The sequence below is a fragment of the Empidonax traillii genome, unplaced genomic scaffold (assembly GCF_003031625.1).
Source record: "Empidonax traillii isolate 1590-97213 ecotype Southwest subspecies unplaced genomic scaffold, ASM303162v1 scaffold364:size1245619, whole genome shotgun sequence".
NCBI lineage: Eukaryota > Metazoa > Chordata > Aves > Passeriformes > Tyrannidae > Empidonax > Empidonax traillii.
Genome location: NW_020955557.1, coordinates 486,560 through 505,951, shown reverse-complemented (window position 1 = coordinate 505,951; position 19,392 = coordinate 486,560). Strand labels below are relative to the sequence as shown.

Here is a 19,392-nt window from a genome sequence, read left to right as displayed (position 1 = left end):
CTACAGGAAAAGCAGATCAGACTCCACTAAAAAGCCTCAGACTCAGAATATTAAGACTTATTTCCAGCATATAACATTCAATGAAGAAGGATAAATCAATAAAGGATACAAGCAGTGCTGAATATTTACTGTCCCAACTTGCTTTGCAATCTATTCCAGGCACACAATTTCCATATGCTCTTCACACTGACAGCTACTAGAACAAAATTTCATTTTTCATTTTAAAAAGTCTTTTAGGCTCAACCAGAACATTTTGTTTTGTTGTTGGTCTTCCTTGAAAAAAAAAATAAAATTAGAGATGTTGCCAAATAAAACTCTCTCTTAAAATAGAGGATTCCAGTTTTTCCTCTGTGTTGTTTTTCTCTGAGGTTGTTCTGCCCATTTGACTTGAGTACCTGCCCAGCTGATTCCAACAGCATTTGAAAATTTCTGATAAATAGTTCAGGGAGGGAATTTCACTCCTGTGTATTTCAGGCAGGGCTTTACTGAACAAAGTCTTGCTGTGTCTCTGTCTCTGTGACAGCTGACAGCAGAAACAGCCACGCAAATTATCGCTGCCTTAGCATTGTAAATACTGCCTCACCTAGCACAAATTAATGCATCTCCTCTGTTAATGACCTTTACACAGATAAATCTGCCAAGTGCAACTGCAGCAGCCTGGGTGAGTTTAGCCCTCTCACAGAGGCTGTGAGCTCCTGCAGAGCAAGGGGCTTCTCAGGCACCTCACTCTTTATGAACACTTACTGGCAGCAGTGGCCACTGTGAAATTCTTTCCAAATTCAAATTACAGAAGGTTTGGGGGGTTCGTGGGGCTTTTTTCACCCCCCCAAATACTAATTATTTATGTTCCACCAACAACACAGTGCAGAAAGAGCCATGTCATTTTTCTTGCCATTGAAACCATGCGTTTCTTACATCAGTGTCAGGTGTCTGAAGGCAGAGAGCCCCTTCGGCACAGCAGGCAGATGATTTCCTTCCAAGTACCTGAAAAAAGTCAGATTTGACAATTACACAAACACACGCTAACAAGAACTTTTGTCACTCAGTCGGCACCATGAATGAGAAAATATACAGTCAGTCACTAATGAAATTTCCTTTGATTCATTGCTTTGAAACTCCAGCAGTTTTCCCTTTATAAGTGAATTACCCCACATGCAAAGCACGACAGCAGCGTATTGATTTATTTTATTTGTTTTAAAACTTGGAAGCGAATAAAGGATCTCCGGCCTGCAGCAAACAGAAATGACCATTTGGTTCTTCTATGACAGCAACTGAAGGAAGGGAGAAAAATTGCATGGCTTGTGCCCTGAACTTAAAGTTACCTTTAACAAGTTTGTGTAACAGCACTGACTGCTCCCTGACCCTGTTAGGGAAGGTTTGTCTTGTGAGTGTAAGTTCCTTGTACAGCCAGAATGGGAAGAGGAGCTGCACTGCCAGACCTCTGTGCTGCAAAAAGTCCCACTTATTCCAGTGTCAGCAGAAACATGCACAAGTTTGATGCCACATCCATCACAGCAATTCCGACTGTGGCACATACACCCTCCTCACCTTTCCTTTTCACAGTGTGCTGGTACAGGAGGAAAACTTGGTGTCAGTTGAAGATTAAAGACTAAAGACCAAGCTCTCTTTGAATAGAGGTTCCTCCTACAGTCACTAAGTATATTTAATAAAATATCTTGTGTTTCCAGCATGGAAGTTGTTTGAGACACCACCGAATATGTCTCTGTGCATTTACATGCACAGACTTTTGAGATAACCCCATGTCATCACACAGGCATTTAGTGCCTGCATTTTGCAGTTTTTTCTCCACTGAAGAAACACAATCAGTGAGTAACCAAGAGAAAAACCCTGAACAAATATAGTACTCTCAAACAGTTTGCCCAGAAGAGAGCATGGATACTCCAGACTCTACAGCTGACCTGTGGTAGCAGTGGGATGGGGGTGTGTGTGGGGGGGTCCTGTTTATTATAATAAACTAGAGACATAGCTGAAGGTTTTTTCCTTTACCTTGGCTTTTAGGTGAAACTGCATCCCTGGAGGATACCAAAGGGATAAGATTCCAGTGGGAAGTGACCTTGGCATGGCCAAGGGGATCCTCCAGACATCTGCCAGAAGCCACATTTACCAGGGAAACAAATCCAGCCTTCTCAGAAAGCACCGTGTAGGAGGAAGGAATTTTTCCCTTCACAGGTGGGGATAAAAGATGAAATGATATTTCCCTTCCTTAGAAGATACCTTGTGGGATTTTTTTTCTAAGACAGACAGACAATGCAATTGATGTGGCATGTTTTGAAATAAAATCAAGTGTAGCCAGGAAATGCAGCCCACAGACACCAGAACATTTAATGTGCTGCCTCTGCTGCTGAAAACAGAATCTGATAATCATGTTAAGAATTTTTATTCCACACATACAATTTCCTTTTCTTTGGCAACAGACCTCCTTATTCTGCTTTTACTACTGCAAACAACAATAATAATAGATTATTATGGTGCTGTTTGTTCCCCCCTACATTAACTGTAACAACACAGAGATACTTGCTTAAACTAAATCCAAGAAAAATTTCCCACGAACTTTATTTTTACATCATTTAAAAATAAAAGCCTATAAACACTAACAGAATTTCTTGCACAAGACATTTTATAACTGTCACATCATTTTCTCCCCTTGTATTTCAGCATAACGCCCTCTCACCCTTTGCTGCTGCTTCAGATCTCTTTTCAACTGAACTTCTCCAACTGAACTACTCCAACCAGCCTCACAGTTATCCCTCCTGCCTGTGCACAGGATGCCATCAGGCAGAGTTACCTCAGCCCATGCACTGCAGCTCTCCTAATTCCTGCCAGGATTAGGCTGGGCAAGGCAGGACTACTGGCTTCTGACTTTTTAACCAAAAGCAGATTTCTTTCTCAATGAATAAAAGCCCACTGAACAAATCAATCTCTCCACTGACAATGATCATAAGCACTGAGTGACAGTGTTGCACATTCGAAAGCAGGGACAGCTGCTCTGCTGGCAGAGATTGCCACTAGTCAGACTGTGAGTTAGCTGTGCCACAGTTACACCTCCCATGGACATCCACAGTCAGCAAGTGTAAACTCACTCGTTCCCTTTTGGCTAAATTTGTCATAAATTATTTTGAAAAAGGAGTTCCTTGGTGAACTCACAGCATAAATTGTTATGTGGATCCTCAGAATTCAGCCACACATGTTACTGTTTAAACAGGGCAAGCCACGTCTCACTCCCCCCGTCACGCTCTGCTATGGACACAGCAAGTTACTGGGAGTCTGTGCCTTCTCCTTCATCCCAGAAAATCACAAACCCCAAACCCAGGCAAGAGGGTAGGTCAAGGTTCCAGCCTTTATTTCAAACGTAAAATCCAAAGGATTTCCAAAGGAAATCAAAAGCAGGTCATGCATTATGTATTTGGAAGTTATATATGACTTTAGTTTAAGAAAGGAGACTCGGCTCTTGCAATATGTTGAAACCTTCAGAAACATATTTTCAGGATATTCTCTTGTTGATCTCAATATGAAACAGCCTGCAATTTAAACAAACTGACGGTAGTGAGCCAAGGTTTTTTTTCCCCTCCTATTTTGCTTTCTGGTGCAATCAAAAGTCAAGGGTGCACATTTTAATCCAGTGCTTTATGACTCAGACTAACATAGACATGCAGACCCCTGGAGTTAAACTCCTACAGAAGATCTGCTTTGAATAGCTCTGGATTTGCACTGCAGCAATTTGATGGTTATATAAATGCGCTAGCAGAAAACTGCAATACTTATACCAGCGGTACAGTTTCTGAACAAACACAATTTTACTCAGAGAAAGTACCAATAACACACTTTTCATGCACGCACAAGAACAATTCACCACTGTTAAACCTCTCACCACATTATCCAAAGCATGGCAGCATTTTCTAAGCATTTCATTCTGAAAGCACATTTAAATGCAGGGAATTTGAAGGAAAAGAACAAAACAAAACACTGAGCTTTTAGGGCACCAGAGTTTGCCAAGAATCAGGAGGATCTGAGCTGCAATATTTGAAGAAACCAATCGCTGCCAGTGAAGGCCAGGCCTCTGTCAGAGCTGGGGGGTGCAGGGGCAGCAGCTCCCCACCTTGCTGGGCTGAACGTGATGGATGGGAGCTGCAGAAGGGCTGGAAGCTGGGCACAGTGAATAACAGAATTATCCCTGAGGGCGTATGGGTAGAGAGAGTTACAAAACTTGTATATGCGTACATATATACAAATAAAATACCACGGATGAAGCTACAGACCTCCTGCCCAAACAAACAAAAAAAATCCACTAAAGAGGGATGTAAAGGGAAGATTACATTTTAAATGCTTTTCAGTCCTTAGCCAAAGGAAGATGATGTCCATGGCATCTTATACACTAGGAAATTCTGGTATGAATGAAAAATAAATGTCTAATTTTAATGCTTGGAGTCAATTTAATAATATACAGAGTCAAGAGTGAATGTCAGTTGCCTTAATACAGACACTGAATAGTGTCCAAAACAACCTCATTTACTTCCTGAAATTTTTAGACTCTAGTTTAAACATCAGATTGGAAATTTTTTTTACCCTGTGAACGCTGCTGGGAATGTTCAAGTCTCAAAGATGACAACAAGAAATGGCCAAAGCAAAAATTGAAAAAAATACACACAAACAAACAAACAAAAAAATCCCGTAAAAATATGTGTTCAGTTCTCACAGAAAGACACCCCCTCCCTACCTGGAAAAGCTTCTTGGAAAACATGGCTGGAGATGGGTAAGTGGCCAGGATGCCACTGTGGGAATGGCCCCAGGGCTCGTCCAGCACCTTTCGCACACTCTAACACTGCACATAAAAAATTTAAAACTATGCATAAAAGATGACAGCTGTTCTTTTTCCAACTGGTCTATTTTTGTACCGAAACCACTTGGATTGGAGGTGATATAACCAGCACAAGGTGCCAAAGCATCATGTAACAATTTGAATCACTTGGACTCCTTTTTGTACTGAAATGTCTATTCAGCCATAAAGTCAAGCTCACAGTGGCAATCTGTGCTATGAAACTGCAGAGAGAGAAATCAGTTCTTGGGCAGTAACTGAAAAAGGCACAAAGCCTGTCCTTTAATGTCTTTAAATATTTTATACAAAATGTTACATCACACAAAAAAAGATGATGCTTGACAATCTTACGAAGCTATAAAATTAAGTTATACTCTGATTTTTTTTGATGCAGATACCAAATATCCTAACATTTCGAGTCAAGTTTAAGTTCCTAAAAACGGTGGTCTAGAAAACAATTGGACTGTGAAAGATGAAACGTTCACAAGGCATGACTTTTAAGAGCTTCAATTACAGTTTCTTGAGAAGAACCAAAATTCAAGTGTGGATCTAGGCACAAATCTGGATCTTGAACTTTCTTAAGCTGTGGCAAAATTGGGACTCCAGACTTTGCTGTATTTGTTGTACAGATCACAACCTACATGTCTGACACACAGAAACATGAATGCGTCTGAAGAAAGGGAAGGCCCTGAAGTTAAACATACTTTTAGTCTCTATTAGTGCTAATGTCACATTTCTCATATTTACTCACACTTTACCAGTCGTTGAACATGTGATTTGATAGTATTGATACCATTTACTTTTTCTAAACTATCAGATTTGAAATGCAGATTAAGTTCTGTATTTCATATGTGACTAAAATAACCTCTACAGAGCTATCCCTTCTCTCAGTGGGAAAATGGCCCTCCACAGAGAATTAAGCAGGGTGTAAAACCTCCTGTGACACAGACCCAGGTAAGCCTAGCTTTGATCTAAATTCTTTCTCTCCTTTATTATCACAGGAAAATTCACTGAAGCCCGTGCTAAGGGTCAGTGTGTAAAACAGTGGATTTCCAGGAAAGCAGAAGCATTTGCATTCTCAGGCAGATGATTCTCATCAGATATCTCACTCCAGAGCTTCCCTTTGATCAGCAGCAACACAGGCAAACTGAAAAATGGTCCTAAACTCTTACAAGATTCTACATGTACCATAATTAACTGCTCTGAGCATATTCATGGCACCAATTTGCATGGCCCAGGTACCAGCCACTATTTTTTGGTCACAAGTCAAAAGAAATCACAAGTGCCTTGGGAGATGGAAAGGAAGGTTGAGCTTGGTGGGAAATACCTCCAGGCAGACGTGAAAACTGATGTGTCAAACACAGGAACCTACCACAAAGAACAAGAAACAGAAACGGGAGGGGGAAGGTTTGTGAGGAGAGAAAGAGAAATGGCCAAAGTAACGCAAATATTAGTATGTACTAACATAAATGGAAAGAAAAACAATCACTAACAATGATCTATGGATGCAGGTTTTCCTAACAATCCCACCAGTGCAATCCTATAGCTCAGTGTCATGACAACATTTGGAGCCTAAAGATGACATGATGAGTACATATTTATTCTAAAACACACCACGCTCATTATGTTACAGCTTGTGCACACGCCGTCCACATAATTGCCTCCAATGTTTTTCCCCAGTGCAAAATATTATTTGCTGTAGGTCCATAAAAGCAGTTGGATGCTGTCAGATAAGACTTTATTAGAAATAGACTACACTTTTGTGGGAAAAAAAAGGAAAAAAAAAAAAACAAACTAGTGTTCACACACTGAGGTAACAGATAAAAGGAAGAAGAGCATGGGAAGGTTGGTTCAAACAGATTTGGGGAAAAAAGCAGAAGGAAAGGAAAACCTAAAACACTAAGCAGCAGTGAGGCGAAGTTCCAAACCAGCTCATTGCACGAACGTTTTACTTCTGAACATCTGGACTGGAAAACTCAGTATGGCCAAAAAACCCAAGACTTCTCTTCAGGGCAAGCAGTGGGGGAAAAAAAATGCAGGCAGTTTGTAAATATACAGCGAAGGAATTTGCAAGAAACAACAAATTATTTTCGTACTCCCAAGAAGCTGGAACAAAGCTTGCCCATGATGATGGTGTTTTGTGAGGGACTAAATGGGAATTAGAAATTTCTTGCATCATCATTCCTCTAAAAAGCCAGAAGACTTAGTGGTCTTTTTAACTCTGTTCTAGATGGAAGCCTTCCCTGCCAAGGTAATCCCTCCTCCCAGGGGTGGTACAAACCAAACCCAGGGATGTCTCCTGTCATTCCAAGCTCTAAATATGAAGGAGATGATGGTTTTCACATGCTTTGTCTGCATATACATCCAAACCAGAAACTCTGGAAGAAAGCTGGAAGGAGTCAGCCGGTGTCTCCAGTCCACCACGCAATAAAACTTTGCTGGTGATCTTTTTTTGCTGAGCTTAGGTACAGTGAAATTTGACCCAGAAAGGGTAACATTTCCCCTGTGCGCCTGTGCAAGAGAGATGTTCGGTTTTGCACATTGCTATTTAATAGCTGTTACAAGGAAAGGATTCCTGTTTTAAGACTATTTTAAGACCTCTAAAAGAATTTAACAGAACTTCTGAGAAGGCTGTATTCAGCCACAACAGACTGGTTTAACTAGATACGTGGCAGCTCTTTTCCCTTAAGCCATGTTGTATAAAAACACTGCAGTTTAATAAAAAAGCGCTGCAGCTCATGCGCCCGGTAAATGAACACGTCAACAGGGGAAGTTTATAAATGTCAGGCTGGTGCATTCATAAAAGTTGCACTAAAATGCTCCCCTGAATCCTATCCCTGCTCAGGTCTCCTGCAGGGAGGGGGCTGTGGGCCACCAGGACAAGAGGTTTTTCATGTCCTTGCTGTCCCCTTGTCACCACCTCTGTCCTCAGCGACCGTGGGGTCAGGCGAGTGGCTGGTGGGAGCACAGGGACCCCAGGACACTGCCCAGAGGTCCTGAACGTGGGAGTGAGGAAGGAGAGTGGGGGCAGTGGTAACATGGGAAGGGTTTTTAGAGTCTCTGAGCACCTCTGAGGGCTGTACCAGTGAGGAAGGTGAAAGCAGCCCTGCCCTGGAGGCTGCTGTGGCTCTCTCTAGAGATCTTCTGCAACAGGTGCCTCAGGAGCATTCTGGTTTCAAGTGCTAAACAGATATCCACTGTCACCACAGAAACAAAACAGCCTCCAGAGGATACTCCAGGCTCAGGAGACATTTCAAGGGATCTAGGAGGGCAAGAGGTGCAATTGCACAGGAGATGCTGTTCATCACATCAACAATAGCAATTCTCAAACACAGAACAATTAAAACGTGTAAGTTCACACTGGTAATTTGGAATCTGCATGATATAGTCCTTTCTAGATGATGGGCAACATCTTTATCTCAATCTGGACGCAGAAGAAAGGCAAGTAAGATTGATTATTTGTTGTTTACTTGTTTCATTCTTGTCACAGTTTCCACAAACACATGAAATTTCTTGCTTCAGTACCTGCAGCCCATCTTTTGGTATAGATACAAATAAGGAGCTCAATTTTTGTTGGTTGAGAGCGAGATCAGGATTGAATTTTGAGACAGCTGGGACAGATTCATGGTTATATTTGCAGAACATGAAATATTCAGAGCCAGGCAGTCCATGGCTGACTGTGTTCCGCTGACACATTTCTGGATGGAAAGCAGAAAGCTGCACTAGAGTTTTGCACAGCCAAGAGGCTCCTACTGAAGAAGACAGTCACGTAAACTCCTATGAACTCAAACTGCTCAGTTCCAGGCTATTGCCTCATTTGCCAAGAAACAGTTAAGAAATATAGCAGTCTTCAAGAATGTGAGATTAATTTCACTCTTTTTGTGAAAATTACTTTGTCAGCGTATCAGATAATATCAGTAATACTCAATATGCAAAATTCAAACATAAAAATTCCTCAGTGTGGCAGTGGAAATCAAAGTAACATCTGTGATACCTTAGTGTTGGCAAGTCCCATTTGAATGCAATGAAACCTGAACAAGAGCAGAGCAGAAACCACCTTGCAGACTTTTTACCACTGATGGCAACATATAAGGGATTACAGGCCAGGATGTGGCTTTTAATGCAAACCACTATTAACCATGCCCAGGTCAATGGTGTTCCAAGGATGTATTCATTAATGCAAAATTTCCATGTTAATTTGAGTTCCCACAAGCACTTCCAGTACTCTTCTCATTCAGCAACGAAGTCTTATATTTGACTAAAACACTGGTACAAAAAATAGTGTAAACCCCATTCTCCCACTGTGAAGGGAGTAAAAATAATCCTAGACACTAGGAAATAGCAGAATCAGATTTTAATTCATTATAAAATTCACTGAACACACAACTAACTCAACTAATTATTTTCACATAGAAATGTTGATGAGATTGTAACAAGTTTCAGTAACGACTCACCTGGGATAGATTTGAACAAGGGCCTAAAGGGGAAAAGCTCAGTATTTCTACTGCCAGCTGTTTAAGCCAAGCAGTTCCACCAGCGTATTTTCTTTCCATGGAAAGAAAATCCAGTATAAAGTAGACCAAAAGACAAGAAGGAAGATGGTTCTCAACTAGGATGAATTTACTTTACCATATAATCTAATTGTCTGTTATTTTAGCCATTTCATGAGGTTTGGAGAAAAGAATTCCTTGTTTCCATCACCAGCTTACTTTATCCTTTTTTTTTTTTTTCAATCTCCTCAGAGGATAATCAGCTCACAGCTGCGTAACTCAGGAACTTATTTCCATCATCCTTTCGAACTGCCTGTTGTGAGCTTGGGCTTTGCAGAAGTGCTATAGGATTACCTGATACTAATACATGCATTTGTTCCCTACACCCAGAATTAATGGATACAAGGACAGATAAACCCTGTTCCCATTACAGAGCAATTTATTCAGTCAAGGGACAAATAAGTACAGAAATTACGGTCAGAACATATGGGAAGCACCAAAGCACAAAATCACTAAAGTCAAAGGCAAACCCCCCCAGGGACCCACAAAGCCTCAGTATGATGTAATTTCATGAACTTCTGATGAAAAGGGGCGAGGTAAAAGGTAACTTACAGCTCAGTCACGTCCTTGGGAATTCCTTTGGGCAACATCCGCAGCCCTTTGTTGCTGCAGCGAACCACGGAGTCCACGCAGGTACACTGGGAAGGACAAGGAGGTGAAAGCAAGCAGCTGCTCTCATCATTACCTGCACAGGGACAGAGGTGGGATACGAGCAAGTCAGTTTTCCAGCCCAAATTGCATCCTCTGAAGCCAAAACTGCTGACAAGGACCAAGGAGGGGCACCCCTGAATCCACGGGAACCATCACAATATTTTAAAGTAGATCCAGCACTTTGGGTCAGCCTTCGTACAGGTCCTTCAAGCAACATGACCAGTTCATACACTGAATAGCCACATTTTTAAGGAGAATCTACTTTGTGATTCTGCTAACTGCAGTCCAATCAGTTGTGGGAATCCCAAATCCTTCCCCCATCCACAATGTCCCAGCGAAAATGGAGAACTTGACCATTAATTTAATGAATTATGATGAATTTAAGACCACCCTTTAAGATGCCCTTAAATTCCTCTAAACAAATGATATTCACTACCTACCCTGCTTTAGGAAGACTTCTCTAAAATTCAGCTTTTAGATGTTTATTTTTTTTCTTACTTTTTAAAGTCAGCCTGGCACTTTGTTTATCATCTGAATTGTTGTTTTTGACAACGATAGCCAGGCAAACAACAACGTGAAGCAGAATACTCCCAACCGCTGGCAATCCATCTGTGCACACATAAAAATATCTACTTTCTCCAAAAGCGCTTTCAAAGGTCCATAAACACCAGATTAAATCTATTAATTGAAGAACAATAGGGTTTCTGCAGAAGAAACCAACCCCTTTGAAGCTGAGAACATTAAAGCGTGGATTTTCCCCAAAAGCAACAGGCTTTGCCGAACACAAAGGCACATGCGTGGTGCAGGATCACGATGCACACGAAAGGAAACACTTAGTGGCACATTCCCGGGATGACAGGGAGAGGAACCACACAACTGTGTGTGAGCACAGGCAGCCGGGGCTGCCCAGCACAGACGCGGAGCACACAGCCTGCTGTTGTCTGTGCCGCCCGGTCCTGCCTTTCAACCCATGCAAGGACTAATTGAGGCAGATCTTTTCCTTTCTTCTCTCTGCTGGAGGCACCCACAAGCACTGAGATTAAACAACAAGGCTGGAAGCCCTGGTATAAGATAACAGAATGACCCCAGGACTGCACGGGTAGGGAATCATTTGCATTCAGGGGGCTGGGGAGGCACCACCAGCCTAGAGGTGAACAGGGAAGACTTTTTATTTTTAGTTTTCTCCCCAGCTGAGCTTAATGACTGGAAACAAAATTCAAAGTCCTTCATAAACCTGCAGAAAGAGCATGCTTGTTCAGCATATTTAATTTTCCCCTGTGTTCTGCATTTCACACCCTGCCACCACTGCCTTCCACTCCCCACAGCTCTGAGTGACTGAATGACACAGAAAGATCCCAAGTGTGGAATCACATCTTGGGCACGAGGATTTTTTTTTTTTTCCTCACAAGTTTGAAATGTCATTTTGGGGACCAGGATTTTTGGTTTTTTTTTTTTTTTTTTTTTCCCTCCCAAACCAGAAGTAAATTATTCTTTAATGACTAAACTTGGGTCCCTTGAGCTTTGAGCTCAAGTACCTGGGTCTGTTGCCAGATTGTTCAACTAGGATAGGAGTTAATTTTTACTCTTAGTAGGAAACTTCTATCACTCTTATGGTCTCTTTGGAGCTATGATTAACTGCAATTCCAGCCTATCTGGTCTTAACATGCTACACGTCAAGTTAGCAGTGCAGTCATCAGGCAATTTTCTTCTTACTATTTTCTCTACAATCTGCTTGATCAGAAGTCAAAAAAACTGGAGAATGAAAGAGATGTCAGGGTATTTTCTTTTAAATATAGACCTAACAAAGTATTAAGCATCACTATGTCATTTAAAATAATATCCAAGTTTTTTTTTTTAATTCCCTGTTTTCATACCTGTTACTGGTGACCATGAACATTATCCAAAACTAAAACACTTGCCAAGCAAGCACCACTGTCATTAGCTTCAGAGTGTTAACTAAGCGTATAAATAAGGAAGTGTAAGGAAGGCCCAGGGTTATACACAGGACTAGACAAAGCAGAAAATTTATCTACAATAAATTCATTTTTATATTTAGGTGCAGATAGTATAAATTCAGTAACTGGAAACCAAGACTAATAATAAACTCCTGATAGAGAACAATGATCATCTCTAGGTGGCTGTCTTGCTCATCACTAAACTGAAATGTTTTTCCTGCAGTACTATTTGATATGAAGGGACATTCTCACACAGAGCTGCCAACATCATCGCAAATGCCAAATTAAATTGGATTTTCTTACCATCACAGGTGAAGTCCTGGACATCTACATCTTGGATTGGAATATCCTTTAAGAAAAAGGGTTTCAAGCAGCGTGGATTTCCACTGACAATTCTCTTCTTCCTCAACCATTTTCCCAGCCAGGCCAAATGGCAGTTACAGTTAAAGGAATTAGCCAGCAAATTACTGCAAGGGAACAAGACATGACTGCATTACACATGAACATACAGAAATACTGAAATAACTACACAAAGATGAGGGGCTCCAAGTCCAGGCTCTTCCCTGCCATCTGTTTCTGTGAGATCACTCCTGTATCCTTCAGATCAGGGAAGTTCTATACAGGTTTTATACTAGGACTAGGATTGTAATTTATATATCTATGCATATATGTATAGATATATTTATAAACCAAAGTACTTACTGTTTGAATTGTAAAAAAGGGGAAGCTGACTATGTTATGTACAGAGACAGGGAGAACAAACAGCCTCAGTCTGAGGTTGCCTCACTGAAGAAAAATGAGCTGTCAGAGCCCGTGTATGGAAAATGAGGTATCTAAACTCACACTGATGGAATTTGCATGTCATGTGTGAGTATGTCAGAGAGTTATTATTTTGGTAGTACAGAAAGAAAGAGGATAATGAAATTTCTTTAAATCAAGAATTTCTTTAAGTCAAGAAATTTGAAGGCCCAAGAAACAGGTACTTCAAATGCAGGTGTAGTAGCTGAGGACTCTTCACTTGCAATGCACTTTCACAAACCTAAAGATGAAGTCAAAACCACACTAGAATTTCAGCCAAGGAATTCCTTCAGAAAACAATAGTGCTGAAGACAAAAACATATGGCTCAGTTGAGGTGCGGCAGCGAGAAAACAAACCCAAACCAACTCCTAAATTCTATAGGTTCTAGGCCAACTTCACAGAGCCACAATATGATTTACAGCTGCTCTTGGCACTGCAGAGCAGCCCATTTCAATCACTGCTGGCCTGGAGCTCCGGGCTGTAATCACATGTGGATCTAGCACAGGCTGTTGGACATTGTGGAGAAGGAGAGCTGGGGGGAGCAGAAAACTCAGCATAACGTTCAACAATAACAACACTCAACCTGCTCTGCGCTGAGTAGGATTCAAACCTGCTGCAGAGAGGAGAGGGAACGAAGAGGTTACACGGGAGTTTTCAGACAGGAGGTGCAGAAAAGCCCTGAAAGCACGACTCTAATTCTAGCTGCTTTCCTTCTGAATTGTTTTCCTTTTTCTCTAATCCATAATGGGACCACATGCAGGATGCCTTGTATATTTTCCACGCTGATAAACTTTGGCATGAACAGAGTGCTCAAACCAAATGTCTGAACCGCCAACGCTGAGGGAGCCAACGCTTCAAAGGCCGTTTGTTCCACCGGTGGAAGGGAGTGGGATCGTGTTCACAGAACCACCTCAGTGACACAAATCCCCAGAATTAAATAATCCAGCACTGGAAACAAACAGCAGGTGTGTAAAGTCAGCTTTCTGGAAAACCAGCAGCTCTGGGTTGTAAGGGACATTTTGCACATCTAGAGAGCATCTTACTGACACATATCAAAAAGCTTCAAAAGCATTCCATCATTTAATTGAGAAAATGCTCCAAAAATAGTAATTATCCCTGTCTAGAGAGGAGAGACTGCTTTGATTTGATATGCTGCTGAGCAGCAGTAACTATCCACAAACCCTCATTTTCTTCTTGGCAAACACAGGTTAACATATGACCACATTCATTAAATCCCTAGGTTAGAATTTGGATTTTGCTTTCCTTAGGAAATAAGAAAGAAATAAATGGGCTGCTACATATAAAATTAACAAATAAGCAAATCTACCATTTTGGAATTCAAGTAACTCTGGGCAAAAAAGGACAAATTTATCTCGTCAGCAATTGCACACGTCCTCCTGTTACTTTTGCAGCATCTAAATTTTACGCTTTTCCAACTGCAGAGCAGAGATTTTTTTTTTGCTTTAATGCAGTGTACATGTCTATACATAAATGCTCCTTCCATGGCGAATCTGTGATGCAACTTTTGATTAAAATGTAAGATCAAGGCTCTCTTCAAAGTATCACATGGGAAAAGAGATTCCCTACCTGGCTTGAAATGTAAGGTCTGGAAAGGCTGATTATATGCAAAAGCTTTACTGTCCAATCTGGCTATTCAAGTGGAGTTCTCAAATCACCAACAGTAATGCTGGGCAGACAAACTGATGTAAAAATTCCTCATTAATAATCAGAGTTCCTACACACAAGATGGGGACACTCAAACAGAAATACAGCAATCAAACTTCTGGCAGAGATGTTGTACTATCAGTAAACTCAGGAGCGTTTACTCAAGGACACACACATATTTTTAAAATCAAGGGGAAATAGAAGTCTTGAGGAATGAAATATGCATATCCCACTACAAGTGTCTCTTTAAAATTGCAAAGAAGCCATAGAATATTAACTATTTAAATGGATTCTAGTGACCTGTTAAAAAAACATGCTGAAACACATCTGGATGTTTTTTTGAAGTTAGGTTGGAAATATATTCTGGAATTCAGATTAAGTTTATACTAGAATAGTGGCATGTCATTCTGATGAACCAGTTATCATTCTGGCATTAGCTCCATGCAGCTATTAGAATAATAATCCATGGAAAACCAGTTCTGCTTGCAAATATGTCCACTTGGCTGTGTAAGGACTGAAAGACATGACTGAACTCTCTGAATGCACAAGTCCAAGCACACTTCAAATTAAGATGCTACAGTAGCTAGTTTGACTAATAAAAAATAAAAACCCGCTATTCTTTTATCAGTAACTTACAAAATAGATGTTCTTCCCCTATTGGAAAGCATTAGTCAGGGTATTATTGTCAGAGCTGTCCGTGTTTTGAGAATATCAATGAGGCTGAGTCACAAAGAGTAAGAACAAAAGGAGCAATATTTTTTAGTGCTGTAAGTATGCCAGTATGGAAATGGAATTTTGCATGAATTTTTGGCTCATATTAATAGATGTAAAAATAAAGCCATTACAATACCCAATTAACTCCCAGAGTGTGGGTTGAACAGGAAAAGCAGTCATACTATCAAACTTCAAGCAGTGTTGTCATATGATATATCCACCTACAACAGAGAACTGCTGGGAAATGAACACAGCTGAATTTTGCATTTATATGTGAAAAATCACCATAGCCTTAAACCAACGTCTAAGGAATTCAAAAGCACACCTCTTCTGTCTGTGGATCAAACACAGAATGAAAATGTGGCAAAGAACAAAGTTTTTCATCAAGACACAGCCGGGAACCAACAGGATTACAAGTCAGTGCCAAAGCAATGCATTCTAATTAGCAGCAGCTTTAATTGCTCTTGCTAGAAAGTGCAATAATCTCTTTTCCACAGCTGAAAAAATAAGAAAATAGGCTATTAACAAAACATGACACACACAATTCTATGCAAGACTTTATAGACTGACTCAGAGAGTCCCAAGTACAAAAGGAATCATGGAGGGAGGCACAGAAACTGTACAAGGAGCCTGCAGCACAGTGAGAACAAGCTTTCAGCAACTACCACTTGCCTTGACCACTGACTTGAAAACAGTCAGTAAAAACAATCTGGTTGTTTTTCTCTTTTTGCCCATCAATTTCAAGGAGACTTTTGGGATCACAGGATGTAAATGGATGAAAAGTCTGTGTTCCTTATGCTGCACGGAGCTAATGCCAAAATGATAACTGATTTTCTGGTGAAAAGTTGTAACAACAAAACGAAAGTGTGAGCAACAAAGCAGCTGAGATTCAACACTTCTTTCTTCCCCCAAACATGATGGGGAATGTTTTCCAAACCTGAAATGCAATAGCACCACTAGTTTATTTTGACTGGACAATCAGGCAGTATTTTCAGGACAGACAATTTCCATTAACAGCAACACCAGGGTTCCCACTCACAGCTGGAAACAAAGGGCAGACTTTCTTTCCATATCTGTCAGTCTGCACTTTATTAAAATGTTCACACTACAAAAAGTATTTAAAAGTATGTAAGAAACATTCCTCCAAAGGAAGAATGAGAAGTATAGGAAAACTAAGAGAAAGCTCAGGTTGGGATTTCCAAATTCACATTCAGTGAGACTTGACTGTTCTGTGTTCTTCACTTGTTCTGAAAATCTAGGCATTAGCTAGTAGATTTCTTCTGATATCTAGCTAATTTAACTGAAATCCAAGAAAGCTGTTCTCACAAAATCAGACTCTACTGAAACTAAAGCAGCTTCAGGGAGCTGAAGGGTGTGATAAGCTACATCCTTCTGAACCTGCAGAGATTGTTTTATGTGAACTTCTGCAGCACATGGCACTGGGCTACGACACAGCAAAACCCACAGTCATCCTGCCTGAGGCTGCCAACCTTCCAAGTGATGTCAGCCACTCCAGCTGAAGCAATTCAAATGTTTTTCTAAATCCCACCTTGTATCCCCCCAACCTGGGACGGAGTTTTCTTTCCCTGAATAAGGTTTGTGATATAAGCTGAAAGGTTGTCTTTTCAAAAGGAAAGCACGGGGTAACAGCATCATGGCGTGTTTGTACCATAAAAAGATGACTTACATTGTAGACAAGGAGACTAAAGTGCTGAAGGCTCCAGGGGTGATAGTGCTGATGTGATTGTCATACAGAGAAAGGAGCCTCACTGAGCTCAGGCCAGCAAAGGTGTCGTTGTTTATACAGCTGATAGAGTTGCTCCTCAGCATCCTGCAAGGATTAAAACAGGGAATTAAGAACCACTGGGAGGGGGTATAATTTCAGGATAGGAGGTCCTTTACCAAGGGCATCAAGAGATGCTTTGGAAAGCACTCTGTTTTTATTGATTGCTGAAGGAGAACCCAGCCAGAGGAGGACTGGAGTCATGTAAACACAGTCTCGTGAATTTAAAACACATCTCTTCCACACCACATTAGAAGCTGATGGGGAGATCCACATCTGAATGCAGTATGTTATTACAATTATGACTAGTGACAAACTTGAAATAAAAATTAAAGGCTCAATTTAGTAAATATCAGAGTCAGGATAATCATAAGTTAGGACATATTTCTGAACTGAATTGAGAAAGACTGCCAGAAGTATGTGACAGTAACAATACTGGTTGCATTACTTCTCCTACTATCATGGGTGTTTTTTGTAATCCACACTGCAAGAGTATGGAAGGGAACAGCATCCTCAGCAGAAATCAAGGAACAGCTTAGGAAAGATTCCCAGACCTAGCACAAGCTCTGAAATGTCATTATCATCATTAATTGAGAAGATGAAAAACAGTAATCATCCTATAAAATGATTTTTGCTCAGTGCTTGTACCAGATGAATCAGTGCTGTGTTTTGGAAGATACATCTCTCGGAGTTGTTATGGTAACAATGAACTCCACGACAGAGCCCAATCAATCTGAAAGACTGGAGTATCTTGTTTCACTCCACTGCAAAAAAGGCTCATGTGTATTTGTTACACTGTGTGCCAATCAATATCTGGGTCTGTAAACACCACTGCACTGTTGTGATTTTCCTACTTAGTTGAAATATTATTCAGTAATTAAAGCAAAAATCCACAAAATACAAGCAGCTCACGCTGCTGTTCCAGTGAATTGATCCTCCAAATCGAGGAGGGTCAAACATCTTGGTATCAAATTCATGCAGTGGACAACGAAAATTCAGGCTCCCTGAGGAGTCTGGATTTAAATCTCAGATTGGTATCTGCCAGTTGGGCATTTAAGTGCTACATCAGTAATACCTGAAAAACACCAAACAGAGATTAAACATGGCTGGGAAGAAATTCAGTGGATCATGTTTGAAGGCTGAACACGATGCTGTTGCGTTACTGCTCTCTGTGCAGTTACCATCAGAGGCACCACGCTCTCAGTAATGTTGGGATTGCAGGTGGGGGTGAAACTGTGTCAGGAAAGACTCACAGGACATAGAGACACACACTCTACACGTGGAGTACTGAGCTGTCCAAATTTGGACACCAAAATATCTTGCACAGTGATTTATTACATTTCAGGAATATACAGTCTTTTAAAAGCTGGACCCTGACCCTTATGAATGTGGCCCCTTTGCAAAAGATTACTATTCTAATGCTGAAAGAAAGTCAATTAATGGATAGCAATATATGCCCCTCAAGCCAAACCCTTTGGTTTCATATCATGGTTCACCACGCACCGTGTGCCCTTCCTGAAAGAAAACTTAGACTCACAGATCCTCATATCATGCTGTGTATATTTGGACTGCTTTATCAGCTGGGGGAAATGTAGGTCAGGTCAGCAGGATAGCTTGAATGTTAAGTATCTTTTTATTAAAAAATGCTGAATTTTGTTTAGGAGCATTGCCACGGGCTGCTTTATGATATAAAAATTAATTTAATATCTGTGGGCAGTATTTTCAAATCCCTTAGTAAAGTGCATACATTAAATTAAAGAACAGATGGCTGTAACCAAAAAAAAAAAAATGTTAAAGGAACAGCAAAAGTTCCATATTTGCCATTACAGACCAAAGTCCTTGAAATGAAACTTGAATTTCTCTTTATGCTTGAGTAAGCGCTGCAGTAATTTTGCCATACCTTGCAACTTAAGAAGCGTTTGTGGCTAATGAATAAATGGCAGATTTTAATTGCATTTTGATTCCTAGAGTCTATTTACTGACAGCCCTCACTTAGTCAAGTGCTTGCTTTCTAGAGCAGGGTAGACTATGCAAGAGAGGTACTTTTCACTTCAGAGTGAGTGCCCACCACCTTTGTCAGCTCCTGTTCCACTTTGAGGCTTTTTAAAAGCAGATCAACAATTTCAGTTTGGGTGGAGGAGGAGTGGGAGGATGGACTACAAGAGAGCACACATTCCCACGTGCCTTGTTTCCACAGGAAATAACAAAATAACAGAAGCATTCAATGATTAAAAGTGCACAGATTCAGCACACGCCAGGTTCACCTTCATTTTGCTGCTGAAATTCTTGAAAATCTGTTTATTTTACAGATATAGCAGATAAATCTCAAACCTGCCCAGAGCTAGAAATATACTGAGGGCTTCATAACCGTGCTACAAGAGCCAGCAGTAGCACCTGTTGTCTAGTAGCAGATATTTTAGCAGGAATCCCCGACCTTGGGC

At 40.8% G+C, this 19,392-nt stretch overlaps 1 protein-coding gene across 1 annotated transcript in view; it reads right to left on the bottom strand.

The window, feature by feature from the left end:
• SLIT3 (slit guidance ligand 3) overlaps window positions 1-19,392 on the bottom strand; it is a 482,804-nt gene that overhangs the window by 80,685 nt on the left and 382,727 nt on the right. Inside the window, exons 18-21 of the mRNA XM_027892706.1 lie at window positions 16,856-16,999; window positions 12,294-12,457; window positions 9,937-10,069; window positions 916-984 (exon numbers count right to left, since the gene is read on the bottom strand). Coding sequence (XP_027748507.1) covers window positions 916-984; window positions 9,937-10,069; window positions 12,294-12,457; window positions 16,856-16,999 — 510 coding nt within the window. The remainder of the gene's footprint in view (window positions 1-915; window positions 985-9,936; window positions 10,070-12,293; window positions 12,458-16,855; window positions 17,000-19,392) is intronic.